Source organism: Desmodus rotundus, chromosome X (genome assembly GCF_022682495.2).
Source record: "Desmodus rotundus isolate HL8 chromosome X, HLdesRot8A.1, whole genome shotgun sequence".
Classification (NCBI taxonomy): domain Eukaryota; kingdom Metazoa; phylum Chordata; class Mammalia; order Chiroptera; family Phyllostomidae; genus Desmodus; species Desmodus rotundus.
In genome coordinates, this window is record NC_071400.1 from 89,149,716 (window position 1) to 89,173,194 (window position 23,479).

Here is a 23,479-nt window from a genome sequence, read left to right on the forward strand (position 1 = left end):
TGTTTTCAAGTTAGATAACGACAAATTAAAGCAATCTGTTTTTTTAAAGTCTTAGTAAAGCAGTGTTTTGAAAATTTTACCAACATATGGAAGACAGTCACCCTTTCTAATGAAGAGTAAGAAACACAAGGATTAAGACCATCAGCTGAAGACTATCAGTTGAAATAAACAAAATGACATCTTGTAATAATTTTATAATTCCTTGCCCATACTTTTGTCTTTGGGATCATGTTAATGAGTGAAGCTAGCAAGAATGGTAGAGATGAAAAACTTAAGACGCACCAAAGTTAATTTCTCAGGCTTTCATTGATAATCAGTGCTGGAGTTTGCCCATGAATAAACAGATTTTCAACTTTCTATCTCAGTGCTCTTTTTACTACATCAATTTGACTCAGTGATGAATGCAAGACCATTACATTTACAGAAAAATCCAATTTATTTTTCTTCAAAAATAATTCTATGACATATATGATTACTGTTTTTTTTCCCCTGTTTAAGTGTCCTTCCAGTCAGTTTGCAACTCTTGTAAAAAAATTCTTAAAGGTTAGCTGAATAGCTAATGGAGGATTAGAACATAAACTGTGGATGTAACTTTGTATTTGTTGTCCATCCCTTAACAAAGATGGGAAACAAATTGGTTTGACATGATGTGTTACTTCTAAAATGACACTAGGTTGTCATACGTATACTTTTAAATGGCTGTATATTGTTTTAATTCTTTGCTTAAAATCTTTAGCCATTAAGGTAATCAGTGTGCAATTTTTAGTCATCTCTTCTTCAACAAGATTAGATGTAACACTTGACATTTCCTATCATTGGGGATTTATTTCCTCCATGATTTCTGGCAAATTGTTTTGCAGTGATACCAGTAGTTCTACAAGGAGCCTGGAGTATAGAACACCATGCACGAATTCTTTCAGTTAGTATTTATTACTTCAGTTGGGACTTTTATCACAAATAAGATTTACTCTAGAAAATGGCTTTTCTGCGAGATAAAATGAAGATGACATTTAACAAGCTGCCTGTTGGGGGAGGCTTCAATTTAAAAATAGACATTTTTCCAAATGCTTCTCTGTAAGTCAGTTGATTGGAACTTGAATCACAAAGAAAACTTAGCATTGGTGTATGGGTTTTTAAAAGAAGCTACAAAAGTCTATTTCAGCATTTTCCAAAATATATTCCTTCAAGTATTAGTTCCATTGAAAGGCTAATAAGTATTTTATGACCAAAACCAAAAAAAGAGTCAATGTACAAATACATTTGGGAAACAATAAGCTAAACCAAATTCAACAAGACTTTCAAACCCTTTAGTATGCTAGCGTGCACTGATTAATCTCCAAGAGGCGCATAAAATATGCACAGCTTCTCAATCTTATTTAACCACACAATCTCTTCCTTTCACAAAGATTCTCTTTCAGAATAAGTAATCTGAAGAACATATTTAGGAAAATGCTAGCTTATTTATACTACATTGTGATTTGAGAGCTAACACTAACCACTCAACTTAAATTTTACCTAGCTTCCATTTATTACATTTTTTTTTCCATAGAGGAAAATGCATTCTGATTTCAACTAGGGACAATGGGTCCCCTCCTGTTCCAGGGTTTGTCACGATTAGGTTTTCTATTATAGAGCAGGGTAGGTCATCCCAGACACTCACAACCTTATGCTACTTCTGCCCAGAGAATATGCTAAGTGTGAATACAAATAGGTCTATCTTCCAGGGCAATGATTTCCTAGATTCTTTGAATAAAAACAAAAGGGAAGTTGGCCCTGTGCCATGCAAGGGCTCTTTAATTTTCTGGTCATATGTACCTGTTTCTGCATTCAATTTGTCTGCTGTTTATTCTTCTTAAATTAGCTAGGGTTTCTCAAGAATAGCACCATTTTTGACTGAATCATTCTTTATTGTTGCGAGCTGTCTGTGCAATGTAGGATGTTTAAATGACATCCTGGCCTCTACCCACTAGATGCCAGTGGCACTTCCACCCCCAGTTATGACAACTACAAATGTCATTAGAAATTGCCAATTGTGCTCTAGGGGACAATACTAACCCCTGTTGAAAACCTCTGAGTGAGATTATTCCTATTCTTAGCTTTCCCACTTTGTCTTTAAGGGAAGCACCATTTTACCTAGTTCATATCTTTCTGTTGATTAATTTATTTGAAGAGTTTCATTTTTTCTCTGATAGCTGAGTCAGCTTGGTTGATTTGGTTTGCTAATCTTTCCACTTTGTCCACATATAATACTCTGGAACTTTATTAAAAGTTCTTTTTCTTTCTCAATCTTACTGCTTATTACCTGGTATCATCAATTTTTTTCAGGGTGATCTCTTCTTGCCAGGTTTCATTTCTTTGAGGGCCTCCAATTACTTTATTTATATTACATATTAATTTCTCTCCTCCTCTTTTTTAGCAACTAATCTTGAACTTGAACAATGTGTAAGGTCTGAATTGTTTTCAGAATTCTGATGCTATAAGGTTATAACAAGGCCCTTCTGCCCAGCATATGAGCTAGTAATTTCCATAATGGAACTTGAAAACAAGACTTGTATCAAGGCAGTTTCTAGTGTTATTAGCTTTTTGAATGCTCTTCCCTCTACTTTTCAAAACCAAACCAAAGAAAGGAACAAACCCTATTCATGTTTATACTAATTGATATGATTTGAATGGCTAGTTATTGGGTAGGTAGAGGGACCAAACCAAGGGGATACTTCTAGACCTTTGTCCTTTACTAAGCTCATCCATAGGAGAGGAAGAAGTGTTAATTTGATCCATCAGCATTTGATAATCTTTTACACATTTTTATTTACGAGCAGCAGTAATTTATTATGGCATTTAGGCACCATTTCTTGAGTGCTTTCTGTGAAGCAAGAACAGTGATAAGTCTTTAACATACATTGTATCTCATTTAATTCTCATAAAAACACTGCGAGTAGTATTGCCATCCCATTTTACAGATAAGGAAACAAAAACATAATGAGGTTAAGGCTCGAGCTCAAGGTCAATCAATTATTAAAGGCCAAGCTGTGACACCAAATTCAGGTCTATGTGACCTCAAAACTCATGCTCTGCTATTTCTATCAGCAAAATTGTACAAATTAAGACAGAGTGCCTTCCCTAGGTGATTACTCTAATTTTTACATTAGGAACAGACTATTTTCTATTTCTATGCCAAACTATTGCTGAACTACTTTCCATCAAATACATGGTCCCTTATCACCATCACCATGATTTCAAAATTATTTTGTGAAGCTAACCAACATGCAGTCTTTAAGAAATACAATAAATAAGTAAAAAAGAATAGAATTCCTATAAGTATAGTATACATCTCATATTTCTACATTTATGATTCGCTAATTTATATTTCTATGGTTTGTTCTGCTTTGGAAGTGGTATATTTTACTTGAACACAGAAATTTTCTGTGGTTAGAATCCCATTTTCCTTCCTCTTCAGCATAACTGATAAATGACAGCTGAACTTTTACCTGATAAGGAGGATAATTTATATCAAAAAATCACAGGAAAGAGAGCAGGCTTGTATTCAGAGATAAATAAGTGTGAATGTACTATATATACTTGATACTCTAAGAAATGTTTGAAATAATGCTATTAATTATAATTTAACTGCCCAAAAGATAGAATAAAATTGTAAGACAAAAGAAAGGAGCCCCGACTGGTGTGGTTCAGTGGGTTGGGCACTGGTCCACAGACTGAAAGGCTGCAGTTTGATTCCCGGTGAGGGCACATGCCTGGGTTGTGGGCCAGGTCCCAGTTGGGGGTGGGCGAAAGGTAACCGATTGATATTTCTCGCGCACATCGCTGTTTCTCTCCCTCTCTTTATTCCTCCCTTCCCCTCTCTCTAGAAATAAATAAAATTTTTTTTTTAAAAAAGAAAGATGTTGAAGTATGATAATATCTAGACCCTACAGACAATATCCTCACCTCACATTGATAAAATTCAGTTTACAGTGTCATTGACGCTGCATATGTTGCTGTAAGTCATTTCAAGCCATTTGCTACTCATGTGGAAAGATGGGGCATAGTACATGATTTTTTAGTGGAAAATATTCAGGTATAATATTAAAGAAATTAATTTTTCTCAATGCACAATGTGCACACAAACATTTACAAGGAGCATTTCTAAAATGCTGGCTTTCTGCCCTGGCTGGGTAGCTCAGTTGGTTACAGCATCATCTTATACATTAAGGTCCCCAATCACGGCACATACGGGAATCAACCAATAATTATATAAATAAATGGAATAACAAATTGGTGTTTCTCTCTCTCTCTCTCCCCGTCTCACACTCTCTCTCTTTCCCTAAAAATAAGTAAATAAAAGATAAAAATGTGAAATACTGGCTTCTCATGTATTCATGTGCATTTTTTGTGAGGTCTTGGATTTTCAATAAATCAGAAAAAGTCTGGATTCCTTCAAACCAATACTATTCTGTGATATCATTGTAAAAAATATGTTTTCTTCTTATTCTTATAAAATATGACTACTCATGGCTACAAAGGGATTAAGCCAACTAGGTATACCTTTTAGGATGTCTTTATGCATAGAAATACACTATGATGGAATAGCAAGGGCAAGGAGTGCCTAAACAATGAGAAGGGAAAGCTGATGGAAGTATTACCATACTGAAAAGTTGCCAAGCAACTGATCTCATCAAATTCAAACCTTTTCCTTTGAAACTTGAGCAGATGAAACCAAACAGTTAAAGTGATTTAATGCTATCATTTCCCCCCTTTTTAGTGTCACATTAAAGTTTCTTTTTTATTGAACTGTTTATTCATCCCCTCTTATTCTTCAAAGAATTTTAAATGGCTGATTATTATTATTATTATTATTTATATGTAAAGATCTTAAAGTTTAATTTTTCCAGCTGTACTGAGTATAATTGATAAGTAAAATGTATATATTTAAAGTGTACTATGTGATGATTTGATATGTATATCTGTTGTGAAATGGTTACCACAATTAAGCTATTTAACACATTCATCACCTCATATAGTTACCCTTTTGTTCTGTGGTAAAAACCGTTAAGATCTATTCTCTTAGCAAAATTAAAGTTTGTATGTAACAATAACAACAGCAAAAATAAATACGTAGCACATACTGGGCACTTTCTAGGCAATTTATAATGTGCTATCTTTAAATTCTCACAAAATGTCTATGAGGCAGATATTAGCATCTTCACTTAACAAATGGGAGAACTGAGCCCTAGAGGAACATCCCTGAGCCACACTGGAGTAATCACAAAGCAGATGGGATTACCAAGTATGGCTGATGTGACAGCCAATGCTAGGAACACTAATCCAGGTTGCTTCCCCTACTGTATTTGTGTTTCCAGAAATTATTCTTCTCTACCTTTTTAGGAAAGTAAAACCTATTTTATGCTCTCTGATTTAAAAAGGAAATAACACACTGATGCTAATTTTACTCCTCAATTTAGCCGTCTTTTCCTAAGGTCTGTCAAGGCCATGTCTATGTAGATGCATATTTATTATAATGCCAGTAAATACTAAACAACATACACAAGAACATATAAAATTAGACCTAGTTATTTTTGCTTGAAGTCAAATGTTTGAATTTAGAAAGAGTAATACAATTTTTGGAAATTGTTTTCCTATAATTTAGTAAATTATTTTCATCACATTTAGTTAGCTAGTACCACTGGTAGAACCAACAAATATCCATGGGTATTTAATCCCAGCTCTACCACTGACTAGCTGGGTAGTTATTGAACCCATCTGTAAAATAAGGATTCCATCAGTTTCTACCTCATAGGGTTGTTGTAAATATTGAATAGTTTCATGAATTTTTAAAGCTTACAATAGTTCCTGGTGTATAGAAAAGCTCAACAGGTATTATTTACTTACTTTGTAGAAGGGCCATCCGCTGCCTATCGATATTGTACTTATCTAATAGCATAGGATGAATAACTGTTCTTCTTTTAATTCACTCTTAGCAATAACTAGTGGGTCCATGGCATAAAATGAGAACCTTGGTTAACTAAGGTTTAAAATATACAGGGTGGGGCAAAAGTAGGTTTACAGTTTTGAGTATGTGAAACACAGTGTTGATTCTTGTACTATTTATTAATTATTGTATTTTCTATACAAACAACTATAAATCTACGCTTGTTCAACCTTGCATTTTACGTTTAAAATACATTTTAAATCTTACAATTAGGATAGCTTCAAGTATTTTTCTTTACATTTGTTTTTTTTTTGTCACCCTGTCTAATAACAGAGCTTCCCTAAATATTTTTATCTTACATAGCCTACTTTAAAATGTGAGCATACTGAAAGAATATAATAAGTACATACATATTTAACCAAAAGCACATATTAGGCACGATATCATGTTTTTATTTTGCTTCTCAAAATCCTATCTACGCTCTTATAATCTTAACTCTAAACCTCTTTGAGAGATATGGGAAGTTAATACTAGTGAGAGCAATGATGAGTAAGTTTGCATACTTCATGATAAGAATATTTATGACTAACAACTAAGTTGAACATTGTAAGGCTAAAGGACTTATATATTGCATTTTCAGGTATCATGCAAGTGCTAACAAGTTAAATTACTGTTATTTCCAGAAAATATCAAGTGTGAACTTTTTTGTACTTGAGTTTAATGTAGCAAATACATTAAACTGCTAGTTATGTGAAATGACCTTCAGGTTGTGCACGGAAATCTCTACTGAAGTATCTATAAATATCTCCATTGAAGGTTAAGATTATATTTGAGGTTTAAAAGTTAAAAAAAACCTTTCAGGATCAAAAGTGAAAGAACTACTTTTTTTTACTTCGTTATCAATCTTTCAAGCATATACACAGTTATTTTCTCCTAAGTTGTTTAGAAAATATATGAAATATTTGTAGGATATCTATATTTTCAAAAATTTAATAGTATTCTATTGTATTGGAAGAAATATGATTTGTTTAAACTGTAGTCTAAAGGGAGTAACATATTTTTATAATGCTATCAGTAATCAACTTTATCTGGTGACTACAATTTCCTCTTAAATCAGACATTCTTATCTTCTTAACATAAGTAGAAAATAGCCAAAAAATTCTGGGACATAAAAAAAGAGGAGTTGATATATATTAGTGACTATATAATAACAGATATCCACTAAGTACTTGTGGAATGGATGCGTGAATACAAATAAATACCTTACGTGATGGGCAGGGGTAGGGGTAATAAAGATGGCAGTCTCCTATACAGCAAAGGTTTAAAATATAGTAGGGGGAAAAGCAAAGCTGCAAATACATTCAGATTATGGTTCCTATTCTTCAGAATCGTTTTGAGCAAATCTTTTCATACATGATTATTACTGAAGAGCTGTAAGGAAATAGGGCATGTGTACTAAAATAAGTGATTACCAATCTTTTGGGACCAAGGGGGAAGGCATTTGGCCATGGTGGACAAGTAAGTGGGACAGGTGGCAAGAAAAAGTTACAAATAACTTTCCTTCTGCTCAGCTCCCGCTGATCAAATCTGGACTCATTAGGAAGGATCATGTCCTTCTCCAAGTATAAGTTCTTCACTAAAATGATTAGTTTGAAAACTGGAAAGGGCGTAGCATAGACTTCCAATTAAATCTATTCATTCTTGCAATAGGACAAGAGACTTTATTTACTACTTTAACTTTAGGCAACTTTCTCTGCCAATATTTCAGATACACTGTATCAATGTTAAGTGTTTGTGACTGGGTTACTTTCTTGATCGTGCATGCAAAAAAAAAAAAAAAAAAAAAAAATTACTCAGAGCTAAAAACCGCCTTAGGGACATGGTCCTTCTAGGTCTACCCTTACTTTAAATACAGTAAGTATGTCCTTCCTGTTTAAAATCCACTTCTGGTCAAGTTTTGCAGCTTCTTAAAAAATACAAATATTTAGATAAGATTTCCTCCAGAAAAGCCTATTTAAAGTTTTTTTTTTTAATCCCAGAGGAATAGGGAGATAATTTTATTTTAAATAAGCCATGTTAACAGCAGGTTTTCATTTTTAAAAAAGGAAAACAAAACCTTGCATTATTCCAATTTGTCAACAGCTGACATACAAAAATTATATGTGATGCAGAAAGGTTTCCATACATCATTAATGAGCTAAAATGCTACCCACTATACTTGTTTACCTTTGGAAAATTTAGAATAATTTTTAACTGCGTGCCTCACATTGTTGAGATTTCACTTAGAAGCACATGACAAGACACAGATCAATGATAAAATACAAAGCTATCAAGTAATTTTTATAACTCAAAAGCCTATGAAAAGAAATTGAGATTTCCATTCCAGACACATGTTCTTAAGTCACCTTAAGAACTCTTACCATAAGTCGGGGTGCTTTCTCGTCTTCCTTGACTACTTGATCTTCCCTTTTCATATTCATAGCAATACAAGACAGTATCTTCCTCGACAATATTAAACCTCTTTCGATATTCCTGATCCAGAAATGAATTTGGTGACTCAGATCCCTTATGAACTGGCTTGCCCACCATATGTCCTCTGAGGTCTTCACAAGGAAGGTTTCCTTTTTCATCCCTAAAGAAAGGATAAAGAAAGATGTAGGAAAGTGTTAGGGTGGTAAAATGGCTGAGAGGGTCTAAAAGAGTAATAATATCCTTCCCATACAATTATCTTCTCATTTTTCCAAACTTTGAGGTTAACAGAGCAATTTTTAACTATTCCTATTTTGTAGGAAAAAAGATGCAGAGTTCAGAGAAGTTAAATGAGTTGCCTAAAGGTCACACAACTAAGAAATGACACAGCTAGACATGGTTCGTGGATCTTTTAACTCCTGCTCTAGTCCATTTTCACTGCACTATGTCATATAAAGGAAATCACCTTAGCACATAAATTGCTTTTAGTGTTCAATACAGTAAGTAAATATTAACAATCTAACTTTCTTTTGTCAGTTTACCTAATTGAATTCATGGTAATATTTGCACTGCTTAAAAACAAATGTGTTTAAGAACTAACAACTCTGTAAAAATACTGTGGTCTTAAGAACTAAATTAATTCTAAATAAACTGATATTGTAAGAATGCCAAACAGCTTGTTATTAATTTAAAATAAACCTTAGTGAAGACAATTACTCTGACTATTTAAGCTCCGTGTATATCTTTTAATAGTAAAAATATATATATATTCACAGAATTCATTCCAAATGGATATATCAAAATTTCATTAAATATTGGCAACATTTCTATAGGAGAGAGTGGAGAAACCTGATAAAATATGGAGTTTAAGGGTGGTACTTAATATGATGGCAGGTTATTAACCAATGTCACCCCAATAAATTTAATTAAAAAACTAGGTATAAAGCAATGTTTGTGCTGTGCTCTTTTATTAATTTATTAATTAATTTATGTATTTTTAGAGAGGGAGGAAGAGAGGGAGAAAGAAAGGGAGAGAAACACTGATGCACGCATGAGATATACATCAACTGGTTGCCTCTGGCACACCCCAATCTGGGGACCTGGCCCGACACCCAGGCATGTGCCCTGATTGGGAATCGAACCGGGGACCTTCCAGTTCACAGGTGGGCACTCAGTCCACTAAGCCACACCAGCCAGGGCTAAAGATTTTCTTGTGTTTTCTTTTTGTAAGAAAGTTGAAGGAGAATATTAATGTGAATATACAGATTTGCTTATATTTTCAAGAGGAAATAATGAAAGGATAAAGCAATACCAATAAAAACTGATTTCTCTGGGGGAGGAAAGGGGAAAAGTGGATAGGGCAGGGATTAAAACATTTGCTTTAATATAGTTTTGAATTTGGAGTCATGTAAATGTTTTACATAATTGAAATCCAATCAAAAAGAAAAATAAGATCATGGCAATTTGATTTTTTTCTTCTATAAAATTCTAAAAAGAAAGTTCTCTAATAATTTATGGGATCCCTAAAACTTAATCACATATAGTATTAGTCACACAGCCCAGCTGATTGGGTCCATAATAAGTGGTATTTTGGTAGAAATAGTTCGTTTAGGATTCATAATATCGAACCTTGTTTATATTATATGTTTCACTGACTAGCTATGAAATTTTTGTTAGAAAAGCTTGTCTTTTAGAATAGGACTATGAATATAAATGGAATGTTTCTTTCCTTGTGGATAATTAATTTTATATCTTCTTAATTCTTAATTGTTTCCAGTTTTACACTAAAGAGAGCATGAATGCTATGAAAGCAGATAAAATTTAAATTGATGTCAAGTGCCAAGACTTGAAATCTTAAATAAACAGAATACATTCAATTATAGTAATGCAGATAAAATAACATTTTTAATTGACCTCTTGCACCTTATAAGATGGTGATGAACTTATAAATTGAATGTCATTTATAAAATATGAATTTCAGTTCAGCAAATTATCATACTTCCGTCCTAGAATATACTATACTTCTATATCTGTATGCAAATAGCTAGATCAGGTTTGCCTAAAAGAGGGAAACTATATTCCTAGTATTTGAAATATGTACAAAATAGTAAAAAATATTCTCAAGACTTACTGAATCGGTAAGTTTTCTTACATATTTAACACACCACAAGGGGAACTAGCCATTTACATTACCATTCACTCTCTTATTTTTTAAAATAAAGTATTGCTAATTACCAAATTATAACTTATATTGCTTAGTTCTTAGGCAACATAAAGAAAATAAATATAAAATCCAGGCAGAATTTTATTTTCAGCCAGCTTAAATTTTTTTCTGCACAAATTGCCTAGTATTTTTATTATTGTTAGTCCTCTATCAAAAGAAACCGACACTGCAATCAGCTTAGAAATAGCCCTAACAAACCCATGGTGCTGGAAGGTTGTATTATCTATAAATGGGCAGACTTATCGATCAGGCCTGTGACATAACTGTTAATGCAGCTTGAGATCAGAGGGTGATTCAACCCTAGTTAATTCACCACTTTCTATTTATCTGGGTGCTCCCTTATGGCAAAAAATTGGAAGGTCTGGTGTTACTCTATAACGATATGAAAGAGGGGCCTTATACCAACAAGGAAGATTTATTAAACATATCTGTATGTAACTCACTTAAATAAAGTTGAATTAAGAAAAGTACAAACCAAAAACAGACTTCGGAAAAATGAATTGATACATGTATGTATATTATGATTGCTTTATATTATATCATGAGCCTCTGAATAACTCAATGTACTAATTTGTTTTGCTGAAAAAATTAAAACACTTTTTCTTAATGTTATCTGTCTATACATGCATATAATCTTTATTTTTTTGCTCTAAAAGGGGTTTAATAGAACTGAAAAGTTAGAGTACTGCTTTAGTGGACTTTAATGGCTCATTGTAAAATTCATTAAAAGACATAAGTGCTTAAACTTCACAATTCTGCAAAGACCTACACATTCTTGATTTTCATTTTAGAAAAAGAAATCTGGTCAAGTATTAAAATGCACTATGGCATATAATAATGAAACTTTATATCGTCATAAGACTTATACTAAAAACTGACAAAATTTCACTCAATATACATGAGTATTTCTCTTTTGGAGGTGAAGCCACTTTTGCAGCCACAATTTTTCTGGAATAATTGTGTTCAAATAATTAATCACAACAAAAAGTTCTAACTAATTTGACAACTAGGCCTACCTTTTTAAATTTTTTTGTTTTAAGATGAGAAAGTTTTTATCATTTATTATTCAAATCGACACTGAAATGCCTATCCTATGCAAACAAAAATTTGAGTATAGAAAAAATATTCTGGTGAATTAAACTAGGTGAACCACAATCATAATCAAAATGAGAAAATGAAAAAAAACCCTGCCAAGTTTGTAGCTATGAAAAGAATGACAAGTGCAAAAACTTTTGTGACTTCAAAAGTTTTTTATAACTTCAAGTCAAACCTGAAATTGCAGATAATTGATACAAGGTGGTGCTACAAAGGTACTTCAATGCATGGATTGTTTTTACTATGCTATATAAGATGATTGTGTGACTCGGTAACTCATAATTTGCCTCAAAATATATTTAGAATATTCTGTTAAATTACACAGTAGACTACAAATCAATTAAAATGAGATAATACACTCTAATTATGAATTTTACTGAAAAGCATGGGGCTTTCAAAAAATATTGACAAAATAAGTACCACTATGGTGATACTTCAATTTCTTACATTCTGTAGTTTTTTTAATAGTATGTTCAATTTTTTCTATTGACTTCAATATACTTCCTTAATCATATTTATACCACACTCAGGCGAACTGGATCATTTTACTCTTTTGTCTTCTTAAATGTATTTTAAATACCTTCTGTCTAGGAAACATGTTGTTTTAAACAAGTTCCTTCCTAGCCAAGAGAAAAAGAAAGAACACTTAAATGCTGCAGAGATTTGGTAAAAAAAAAAAAATCTTCTGATGCTTATTTGTATATGTAGCTATTTGAATATGGCTTCTTAGTCATTTTCAGTAAAATAAAAAACTTTCCTACCTGAAACACACATGCTTTTATTGTTTCTCATGCAAGAGCAATTTAGAAAGTCTGACACTATCTTAATAGAATTAAAATGCACCCTGTGTTTGACTAGGATATCAGACAGACTTTTAAATCTGATTGTAAATTTAACATTAAGACTGTAAATTATATATTAGAAATGTCGGTGAAATGCCGACATAGTAAATATCTTATCATAAACTACTTTCCCACAGCTACATATAATTCTCAAGAATATGAAATAAAATGTTTATAAAACTGACAATAGTTTTATTACTAAATGCCAACACAGGATTTGCATACATGCCATGTTGTCATGTAGCATTTAGATCGTAAAATGTCAGTACCATCATATCTAATAGAATGAAACATTAAGTGTACTAAAGAATAATAAAAATTAATAAAAACAAGGTATTTTAGTTCTTTTATATAACAAAGAAATTTAATATTAACTACGGCTTGAAAACAAGACACCTTATATTATTGTTTTTGAATGGACTGCACAAGTGACTTAAAAAGTGAATCAAATTCTTTGTGATTGGTGTTAATTATCACCACTTAGTACTGGTGCTTTTCTGTAATTTTTGTATTCCAGAAGGCTGGATACCAGAATGTTTTTAGACAGACTACATTACAGCACCAAGTTCTATTCTTCCACATCTGCCAGGAATTTCAAGTAGGAATTTGGAAATGAAATGGGGATACTGCCTCCAGAAATCTAGGACATAGACTTTAAAGGCAAGTCATTTTCTTGCAAACTCTCTCTACTGTCTTATGCAAACATTAATGAACTAAGTCAAGTGGAAACTGAAGACAGAGGAGTACCAGGGGGAAAAACACTCATTATCATTAAAAAAAAAAACCCCTCCCTTACTACATACATTTAAAAACTTATAAAAGTTATGTATAACGTTCTCTGTTAGAAAAAAGTGTATGAGAATCTTCAGAGCAACCTGAGATTTCCAGGGGCTTCTTCACCAAATAGTTAAATAAAATAATCCTAATTGTTACTTAATAGTACTTTCCTATTCTTTCCTATTGTAGAGATGTTTATATTTATTTTTTAAAAGGTTTTACTTATTTATTTTCAGAGAGAGGGGAAGGAGGGAGAAAGAGAGGAAGAGAAACATCAATATGTGGTTACCTCTCATGTGCCCCCAACTGGGGATCTGGCCCACAACCCAGGCATGTGCCCTGACTGGGAATCAAACTGGTGACCCTTTGGTTCACAGGCCGGTGCTCAATTCATTGAGCCACATCAGCCAGAGCTTTATAAGATATTCAATACATATTAATTAGTTACTAAACAAAGCACATTCTCTATAATGCAATGGTTTTCCAGAATGTGTTCAGAATTTCCAACTGAGAAACTATATTCCTTGAGAATTTGCTTCACAGTTTATATGCCGTTTGGTTAGTCTTTTGATAGAAGCTTCCTAGAACAACAAGATGGTTAGTTTTATACCTGGGAATGTATGGTTCTGCAGGAGGAGGGGGAATGTAGAGATCCTGGAGGGCAGAACTGTCTCTTTTGGTGGGTGTACTGATGGTGCTGGAAGGCGTGGCAACGCTGCTTGTGGGACTTCTAGGTATAAGAGGCTGGTTAAAATGAAAAAGAAAATACATACACACACACAAACAACACACAAAACAACAACAACAATGACACATAGTTATCATTTTAAAGTGATCTATTTCTGCAAAGTTTTTAGGTTTGGCTGAAATCAAGAAGTACGTTATTTTCCACATGGATATTCCTTTCAATCTCCAAAACCAGATTAATTTATTACTTAAGAGGTATCCACTTGGTTCTCAACTCACCTTATTCTATGGTATAATCACATAAAAGCTATTTATATAGTACCATGAAGTGTTTCATAACAGGACAATTTATCTGATTCTCAAAAACTTATTTAAATGAAGTTTGCTTTGTTAGAATCTCACCTTTGAAGTAAAGATAATAAAGAGTAACTTTCAAAAGAATTAGCTCATTCACATCCTGAGTGATATACAAGAAAGATCAGATCTTTTCCCCTAAAAGATACACCATAGTCCTAAATTAGCAGAATGTCACATATTCTCAGAAAAGGTTACAAGAATGGAGCATGAAAGGCAGTAATGAGAGAGTATTGTATACGAAAAAGCTGCTTTTTGTGTAAGTATAAACATAACTATCTTCTCAAACTCAGTTTATGGTACATCTTCAAAAGTATAGTGATTAGTGTGACATAATCATTTTACCTTTCATAGGCACACCCATTTATCATTGTTTAAAATAATCTTTAATTGTCTATCTATAGATCTCATTTTCAAGCCTGTACTTAAGTATGACATAAGTGTTTTTAAAAATTGAGATGGTATATACACTACGTGGAGCAAGACACCAGGATGCATTAACTCAAGAGCACTCCCAAATCTGAGCTTCGCAGTGTTCAAAATGCTCTTGTTCAAGAAATTATCCTAAAGTAAAACTGAACTTCACAAATTTTCATGTTTACTGCACAGTTATTGCTGATCAGCTAAATATAAAATAATAGTAAAAATAAGCATTTTAGTGTAATTGCAAACAGAAAAAGAATGATTACGAAATGATCTGTACCTTCAAATGACAAGATGTTGCCATTTTAGTCAGTATGGAAACAATTTAGCATAACTATATAGACCCACAGTTCTATTGCTTTAACACATATTGCTGGACACTCAAAAAATGGCATCTTACAATTATTTTATATTGTGACAATACTTTTGAACAGGTAAACAAAATATGTTCAAAAAACTAAGCATAAATACAATGCACAATGTAGGTCACTAGGGTAGGCTGAATAGGCTATGACTCAGTGCAGTTTTCACCTTTCCTGCCACACAGCTCACCTTAATAGCTTGAAATCACACACCCCACCAAAATGACAGATGTTTAATTTACATGAAGTAGAAACTAAAGAGAGAAATGAAAAATATTCGATCATTTATTTTGGGACTCTATAATAGACTATCTCATATGATATAAAAAAGTCAGAACATAGATATGTTGACAAATTTTGAAGTATTATGAAAATACGCAGTCAAGATTATTATATTTAACTATGCTGATTTTGGAATAGTGTCTGTCCAGTATGTCTTTTTGAAACAAAAATCTTGGCAATGGGAAATTATAGATAATAAGGAGTCACCTGTATGAATGAACACCATGAAGCCTGAGGAAATAAGGAATCATATTCTAGGGATGCATTACATGCCTCTACAAGAGATCTTTGAATGATGCGTTCTTTAGATCAAGTATTTAGATTTACTATGTATGTACAGTCATTGTGATGTGAGTCTGTTTATAACTGTTTTCCTCTCTGTCAGGACATCCTGATATTAAATGTATTGATGTCATCTATAGATAAGTTCAACTAAAACTTCATCATTATAGACATGTAAAGAAAACATTCATTACATAGTACATTACTTTTTAAAACTTGCCAACAGACGCACTGTAAGAGAAAAACTCATATTCAGGCTGCTTTCTAAATGCTCTAATATTTCTCTTATTCTAATCTCTCTCTCTTATTTTAAAATATCCTAATACAATCAGTGAACTTGAGACAGAAGTTCTAAAAACATAAACCCTAGAAAAAATAATCTAACAAAATTTTATTCGCTTTCTTTTAGGGTCATTATTTCTATTTTGAAGACTTCTTTCCTTTTTTTTTTTTGTAATCTATAGCACCAAAGACTTTTTTGGAGTTATTACTTGCCCTTGACCTCCTCAAACAAAGAGGGAGAAAGGAGGAAAAAGAAGTAGGAGTCAATGGTTACAAGTATATTTAAACACCTCTGGCATGTAAGGTAAGCATCAACAGTTTCTTAATCTGCTTGTACTATTACCAGGATTGTCTACGTAGGGTACTCATGCCTCTCCCCTTCCAGGAAATTTAAATATTAGCCTTGTCAACTTCCTTCAAATTACTATTTCTCCTAGATTTCTATTTTCAGCAAGGAGTTGCTATTAGTGTCATTGGTTGATATGATTAGCTAAATTAGCAAATATGTAGAAGAAAAAGACTCAAATATATTTAAACAGGTAACAGATTTGATTGTGCCAGCTTGTTCAATTAATTGAACTGGTTGAAAAAAAACAAGTTGCTCTTTCAGAGAAAAAAGAAATTAGTCCATGCTGTTGTTTAATTAAACTGGCTAGTTATTTTATTAACTGGTAAATCATACAAAAGATTTCAACTGGTTTATCATACATACATCATCTGGCCAATCAGTATGCCCTGTACCAAGTAAAATGCTTGGTAAATATTAAATATGTTCAGTATATTTTTGTCTACTAGTTGTACTATTTTGTCAAGCTAATCCAAACTAAAAAGTAAATATTCTTCTTGAGAATCTCATTTAAAAAACAGACATTAAACAACAGAAAAATAAGTATGGTAAAGTAGAAGATTCAAGGGAAAATGGAAATAGCTACTTAGCCCAAAAGGAAGTCTTTGTAATAATCTGAAATTACACTGTTAAAAATTTTTCTAACTTTGGACAAAAATGGAGAGAGTACAGATTAAATGACTAAAAAGCACTTTAGTTATTTAATAAGGCATTTAAAAAACATTAGAAAGGTAGGCAAAATTTGACTGAATGAAGTACAGAATAAATGATGCTATTAGATAAAATTAGCAGTAAGAAATTTCTAGTTGTAACAAGCGGTATTAAAATCACATCTACCACCAATAACCACTTAAGTGAGTGAAAATAAACCTAGTGACAAATAAAGCTTCCCTCTAACCAAAACGGTGTTTTCTCAGCATTCAATTCAAATTTTAATAGGCATATTCCTTAGTTTCAGAAAAATGTCTAAATATGTAACTATAATAATGCAGAAGGATACCTTCTATCCGGGCAACATTTACTTTCAATCATTTGAAATATAGTATAAGAAAAGCAGTTCCCATTTACCATAAAGAATTTTCAACTTTCCAAAAAAAAAAAAGGTAGAAATAAAGGTAATTTTTTTATCTTGCCATTTTAATTCTTTCTTATATTGGTAAAATCTGTATGGGAAGACAATTAACAACTATCATCATGTATGGGTAAAAGTATATGGATAAAACACAAAGGTTTTGAAAGACTTTATCTGTTATTGGAGTAAGCATGGAGCTTCCGTATAACTCGATCCACTGTGGTACGCAATCAAGTTTGACATGGATCGCATTTTGCGTTCTATCCAAAGGGGTTTATTTCCAGGAAGGACCTTGTCATCACATTTAGTTTTCAGATCTAAACTGTCCTACTGACATAAAGCTCTCCTTCCGTAATCAGTGAGGCTCCAACAGGGAAGATGCATTTGTATATATGTTGTTACTCTTCTAAAAGAAGTGTATGAGGTATTTCTGGGGGCACTAGCATGCATCTTTTGAAATACTCAAATCCTAAATAAAATGATCATATGCATCTCTTCAAATGCTCATTTGTAACATTATGCCAATTAATGGTAACTTACTACTGACAAAAGGACTAAGAAATCTACTAGGTAAAATGTATACATAGATCTTCATATTGTCAGTTTGAACTATATAAATACTTTCCAATTGTATCTCACAATATGATATGGCACAAATCTTCCTCTGAATCATGAATGACGCCTTAGTGATAATATCCTACTCATCCAGATTAAACATCATTGGAAGACTGTGATTATTGTAGGATAAAATTTTCAGCTTTTCTAAGGTATTTTCCTTGTGTCCCCAATTCTACATCTCTAAGGTAATTAAGCACATCTGGAAGATACCAATGTACCTCTGAAAGCCATAAGGTCTTAAGGACTATAGCAAAAGAACTTCCATACTAAAGAAACTACATTTGACATTGAAGTTTTACTTCAAACAGTTTACATTTTAAGAACTGTGGCAAGCATATCTTAATTTAGTTGCCCCTCTGTCTGGTGAATGACCTAGCATTCACAGAGCTATAGAAAGTCATGATGAGACCAATGACATAAAGACAGCCCCAACGTTAATGATTAAGACAGTGTATTACATTTTATGTAGTTGTCTCTAAAATTCATTTACGTAGTTATCTCTAATGCAAAGATCACAAAGAGCTTTCTTTGCCTTCCAGGGGGAAAATACCCATTGAAATATGAATGATTACATCATGTGTAACACCTGGCCATTTATTTTACTCACTCTTAGGAATAAGCACAGACTCAAATGCATCACAATACCTCATTATTCTAGCACAAAACATTCACACAAGTCCTTACTCAGTTCAAACACATTTTTATTGTAATTCCCAACACAAGTACCAGGATATTGTTTTATGTTAGCAACTGTCTTCTTAATCATCTAAACAAATGCTTCGGAGAAAATGTAGTCTGGATTTTGGGAGGTAAGAGGTTGCATACAATCTTGTTAAGTGTCTTGACCATATAAGGAGTGTTAGATTTAATTTGGAAAATTATTGGGAATGCTTTTTCCTGGGTAAGTTTTTAAGTAATAAATCATTTGAAAAGAACCTCAGAGAAACACATATATTTAAAATTCTCTCATTTTTTTCACAGGTTTTTTTCTAGGATACAAATTTATATAAACAAAAGAGTCCTCTTTTATAAGCATGTAGTCTTCCTTGCCTATCAGACTACCAAGAAAACAACATGGCTTTTTTTTTTTTTTTTTTTAAATGAGCGCGGATTTGATCAGGAAACTGTATCTGGATACGTTGAAAGTACAGACGTGTGCATAAAAAATGCATATAGTTACACAATATACAACTAATAGAGACTTCAGAGACACATGACAAAATGGCTTTTTCCACTGAATTGTCACATTTTGCACATTGTACTGAGACTACCACTAGTGCGTCTGTCCATGTGCTCACCAGTCTTATTGGCATTTGTTAATACTGCAACATGGGAACTAGACTTCCAGTTATTTCAAATTACAGTCAAGCTCAATTTTTAGGATAGTAAAGGAAGAATGGGATATTACAGACAAAACAAGTAAAAATAATTTTTGTGGCTTGTGTCAACATTTTGCAAGCATTTGGCTGAAAACACAAGTGTGACTGAGATCCTTTAATTAATTTGCTTAAACATTGGTGAACAAAAATTTGGTGTGACAATTGTTTGCAGCTATTTATTAATTTGAGCATGTAAAACACATAATTGTTTTTGCCTCTGAGTCAGCACAATTACATTTTTAGTTTACATTTATTTTTTTCTAGTGTTCTAATATTAGTTATCAACCTCTTCAAAACATGCTTTTAAAACAAAACTTTCAGAAACATAAACTTTGTTAACTAATGGTTTTTACAGTCACCCCAACCATAACTTTGATATTAAAATAAATTTCGTTCTTGCTTATGCTTTTTGATTTTTACAGAATAACTTCAACCATTAATATCTATATTTGAAATACAACAAAATCAATTAGTATTCTTCAGTTATTATACCAGTTGATAGACCAAATCAACTGCTGTAATTATTTGCTTTCTAATTTCATTTTCTGTTCAAAGTTAAATATCCTGTAAAAATGCTAAGCAATAAAATTTTAAATGAAAACACAAAACCACACAAAAAACTATCACAAGATATAAGATTTATGGACTAGGATACAGTTTAAGAACATAAGTCTAATGATACAGTTTGATGTTATTTTATATAAAAATGTACTTAATGAAACCTATATCAGTAAGTTGAATTCCAGCATTGATTTTAGTGGTCATTTCTGAGATGTATTCTCACCAAAAATGCTGAGGTCTTAATGTTTTAAAATATCGTTGATTCCCAGTGATGATTTCAATCACCATTATTGTCAGTGTCCAGCTATACATGTCTTTTAAGAAGGAAATGACACTGTCCATGGATATTTGTGACCTACACACACTAATTTAAAACCACGAACATCAAAAAATATACCTTGAGTTTTTTCCATAGTTGCCTGAAATATTTTCATTGAATTAGAATAACTTGACCATAAGCAATCACCCTCCTTACCGAAATCCAGGACCTTAGTAGAAGGTGCTACTAAGGACATGGTTTTAAAAACACCTTTCAAAAAACAGGGAATTCCTGGTTCACTTTCTTAGAATAAAAGATTCTATCTTAGGTAAAACATTGCTACTATTTGTAAATGGATGCAGATGACAACAGAATTCAATTCCAGATTAAATATGCTTGTAGTATTTGATTCAGGTATCTTGCAGTTCTATTGTAAAATGTTTGAGAAATCAAGAATTTAACAAAAGAACTGCCAAATTTCATGAAATGTACTAATGAAATTGCTCTGTGAGCATGAAGCTGAATTGTATGCTTTTGTTTATTTGGGTATAATTCCATGAATGATTTTCCAAAGAAATTCCAAATCAAAATTCATCATTATAGTTGACTAATAATAGAACTATCTTATAAATATATTTTTAGATAAAGATTCTTTCATTAAAACATGTGATATTCCTTAATCTTCTACCTTAGGGTAGATAAGGTTATATTTTATCTATGTGGGTACAAATTATTTTCTTGCTAGTCTAAAAAATAATTAATCCTTAAATTAGAATACAGTTGTTTATTTTAAGATGCATGTACTAGTGTCTACCTCTATGCTACAAGACTTTGCCATATTTTGTCTGAAAATGCTAGTAGGTAAATAAAACCTGGTATAGTATAAAAAATGTAATGAATATATTGAGAAAGATAAATGCCACGAATTATTTATTTTTGTAACCTCTACTTCAAATAATTCTTACTAGACTACTGGTATACCCTGTGAAAAAAGAATGACCTAATGTCTAATTCTTCAGGTTTGAACACTGAATATTTATATTTAGATGAGTTAATGGGCATTTAGCTCTAACATATTTGTACACATACCAGAAGCAAGAATACAATAAGAATACTTGTGTCTGCACAGAGCACTTTTTCCACATCCGAGGTCCTTTCTTAGCCACTAGGAAAACTATGTGGCCTTAGGCAAACTTGCAAAAGAATCCAAGACCTCCTGCAAGATTTTCATCCCACTATTTCTTTGAATTTTCCCCCTCTGGAGACAGTCTACGTTCAATCTCCAGATCTTGGAACCCTCAGGTTTTGTCCATCTTTGGTTGTATCAAAATCTACATTCTATAAAAATTCTGGCCAGATAGTTTCCATTACACTTCCAGTGTCTTTGCATTTTGGCTCAGGCTGAAGCCTTCAGATCAAGAAAGAACTCTGATGATAGAATTTCAGGTCTTCAAAATAGATTCCAGAGAGATCTGGTGGTGCTGGTATATGTTAGAGGACTTAACCATTGCCCTTACTCCTAAGATCTTGTTTTAACACCACTAGGAAGTGTTTATACTGTCACCTCAAAAAATTCAATAAAATAAATAAAAAATGAATACTCTTCCCTTTGCTCTGTAAAAAGCCAAGCTCTGAAGTAATTTTCAAAGAAGTTGAAAACAGCTATCTCCCCTGCCCCCCCCCCCAGGGTATTGTTTATCTATAAGGGGTTGAGCTTAGACAATACATATCAAGTGAACTAAATTCAGTTGAAATAACAAATTTTTAAAAATGTCAATACATATAAGCACTTATATAAATGCTGACTTTCTGTTATCTGATTTAAACATTCTTAAAAATTAAACCTTCAAATAGACTCAGAATAACTGAAGAGGAAATGAGGAGTAATTATAGTTAGTGATCTGATGAGGCACATTTCTTGGCATTTGGGAATGGACCTAGAAAGTGCCTTGAAAATCTATTATAAGTAAGAAATGGTGTGAGGTCATTTTAAAAATTAAAGTCTTTATTCTCCAGCTTTGAAAACACATAACAAATATATGTGTAGCAGAAAAGAAATGTTGGTCTTTCAATAATTTTAGCATTTTATATAAAAGTCATTCTTAACTGGGCACTGCCATTACCCTAATTCTCCAGTGTGAGCTTGTGCAAAAGAATCTAAAAGGGGACCAAGTTAACTATTTATTTTCTAGAGATACTCCCTCAGCATTCATGGATCAACAAGAAGCCAATGTCTTTGTGGTGTTCACCGTGAAATAGAAGAGACTAGAGAGAGTAATTTAAATTTAACTATACATATATTGAGAAGAAAATCTAAAAGCTGAAAGTATGGGCCTCTTCTTCAGGATTCCAAACTCTCAAATTTTGAAGAAGGATCTTTAGGGAAGACATACCAATAGAAAACTACAGATTGGAACAACAAAGCAACTTATAATACAGCAAGAAAATAAAATGATGTGGTGGTAAAAGTCAGATCTATTAATCTATGGGTTAATGAGTCAAACATTGAACTCTGAACTTTAATGACCATCAAAAATCTTTAATAATAAACATATTGCAAGTCAAATATATTTGGACATATTAATACAGTTTTACATATATTCTTTTTAAAATTAGAAAGTTTCACATTGAAAATTTAAAGACCTTAATGTTAGAACATTTTATATGTTTTTATGTTATTTATGTATAACACAAATTTGAAGCCAAGAAGTAGTAAAGTTTTAAATAATTAGAAACCATTATAATTGACAAGGCCATTTCTGTGTAATGAAGAATTTAGGATTTTAGGAAAGAAAATCTAAGAATGCTATAAGGTACTAACATAGAACTTAATAGCAACTTACACAGCAGTGATAACAATGGTATTTTTATATATTACTTTTCTTTTTAATCTGAATGGGCAGTGTTCTATTTCAATTGGCAATTTAAAGTTTTAAAAATTAGACTTCTAAGAAAGATAACAGTATCCTATTTTAAAAATTCAGTTTTTATGAAGGACAAAATTTTTTCTATGATGTATTTAAAGATTATACCCTGACTGAAATGGAGGAAAATGTATTGTTTCCTTGCCTTTCATCAACCAGAATTGTGTATTTATAACTTCCTAGATAACTCAGCTTCTTAATGAATGTAATTTATCAACCCCAGAGTAACATTTAGAGTGATATTTCATGGTGAAAAAAGATGCAGAAATTCTAATGCAACAATTTTTCTATTTTTTCCACCCTAGAGAATGGAAA

General features: G+C 32.3%; 1 protein-coding gene across 4 annotated transcripts in view; it reads right to left on the reverse strand.

Annotated features, from left to right (window-relative positions):
- CNKSR2 (connector enhancer of kinase suppressor of Ras 2) overlaps positions 1–23,479 on the reverse strand; it is a 280,032-nt gene that overhangs the window by 97,907 nt on the left and 158,646 nt on the right. For all 4 annotated transcript variants that reach the window (XM_053917527.2, XM_053917526.2, XM_053917525.2 and 1 more), the window contains 2 exons: positions 13,944–14,077; positions 8,347–8,558 (listed from right to left, as the gene is read on the reverse strand). In XM_053917527.2, coding sequence (XP_053773502.1) covers positions 8,347–8,558; positions 13,944–14,077 — 346 coding nt within the window. The remainder of the gene's footprint in view (positions 1–8,346; positions 8,559–13,943; positions 14,078–23,479) is intronic.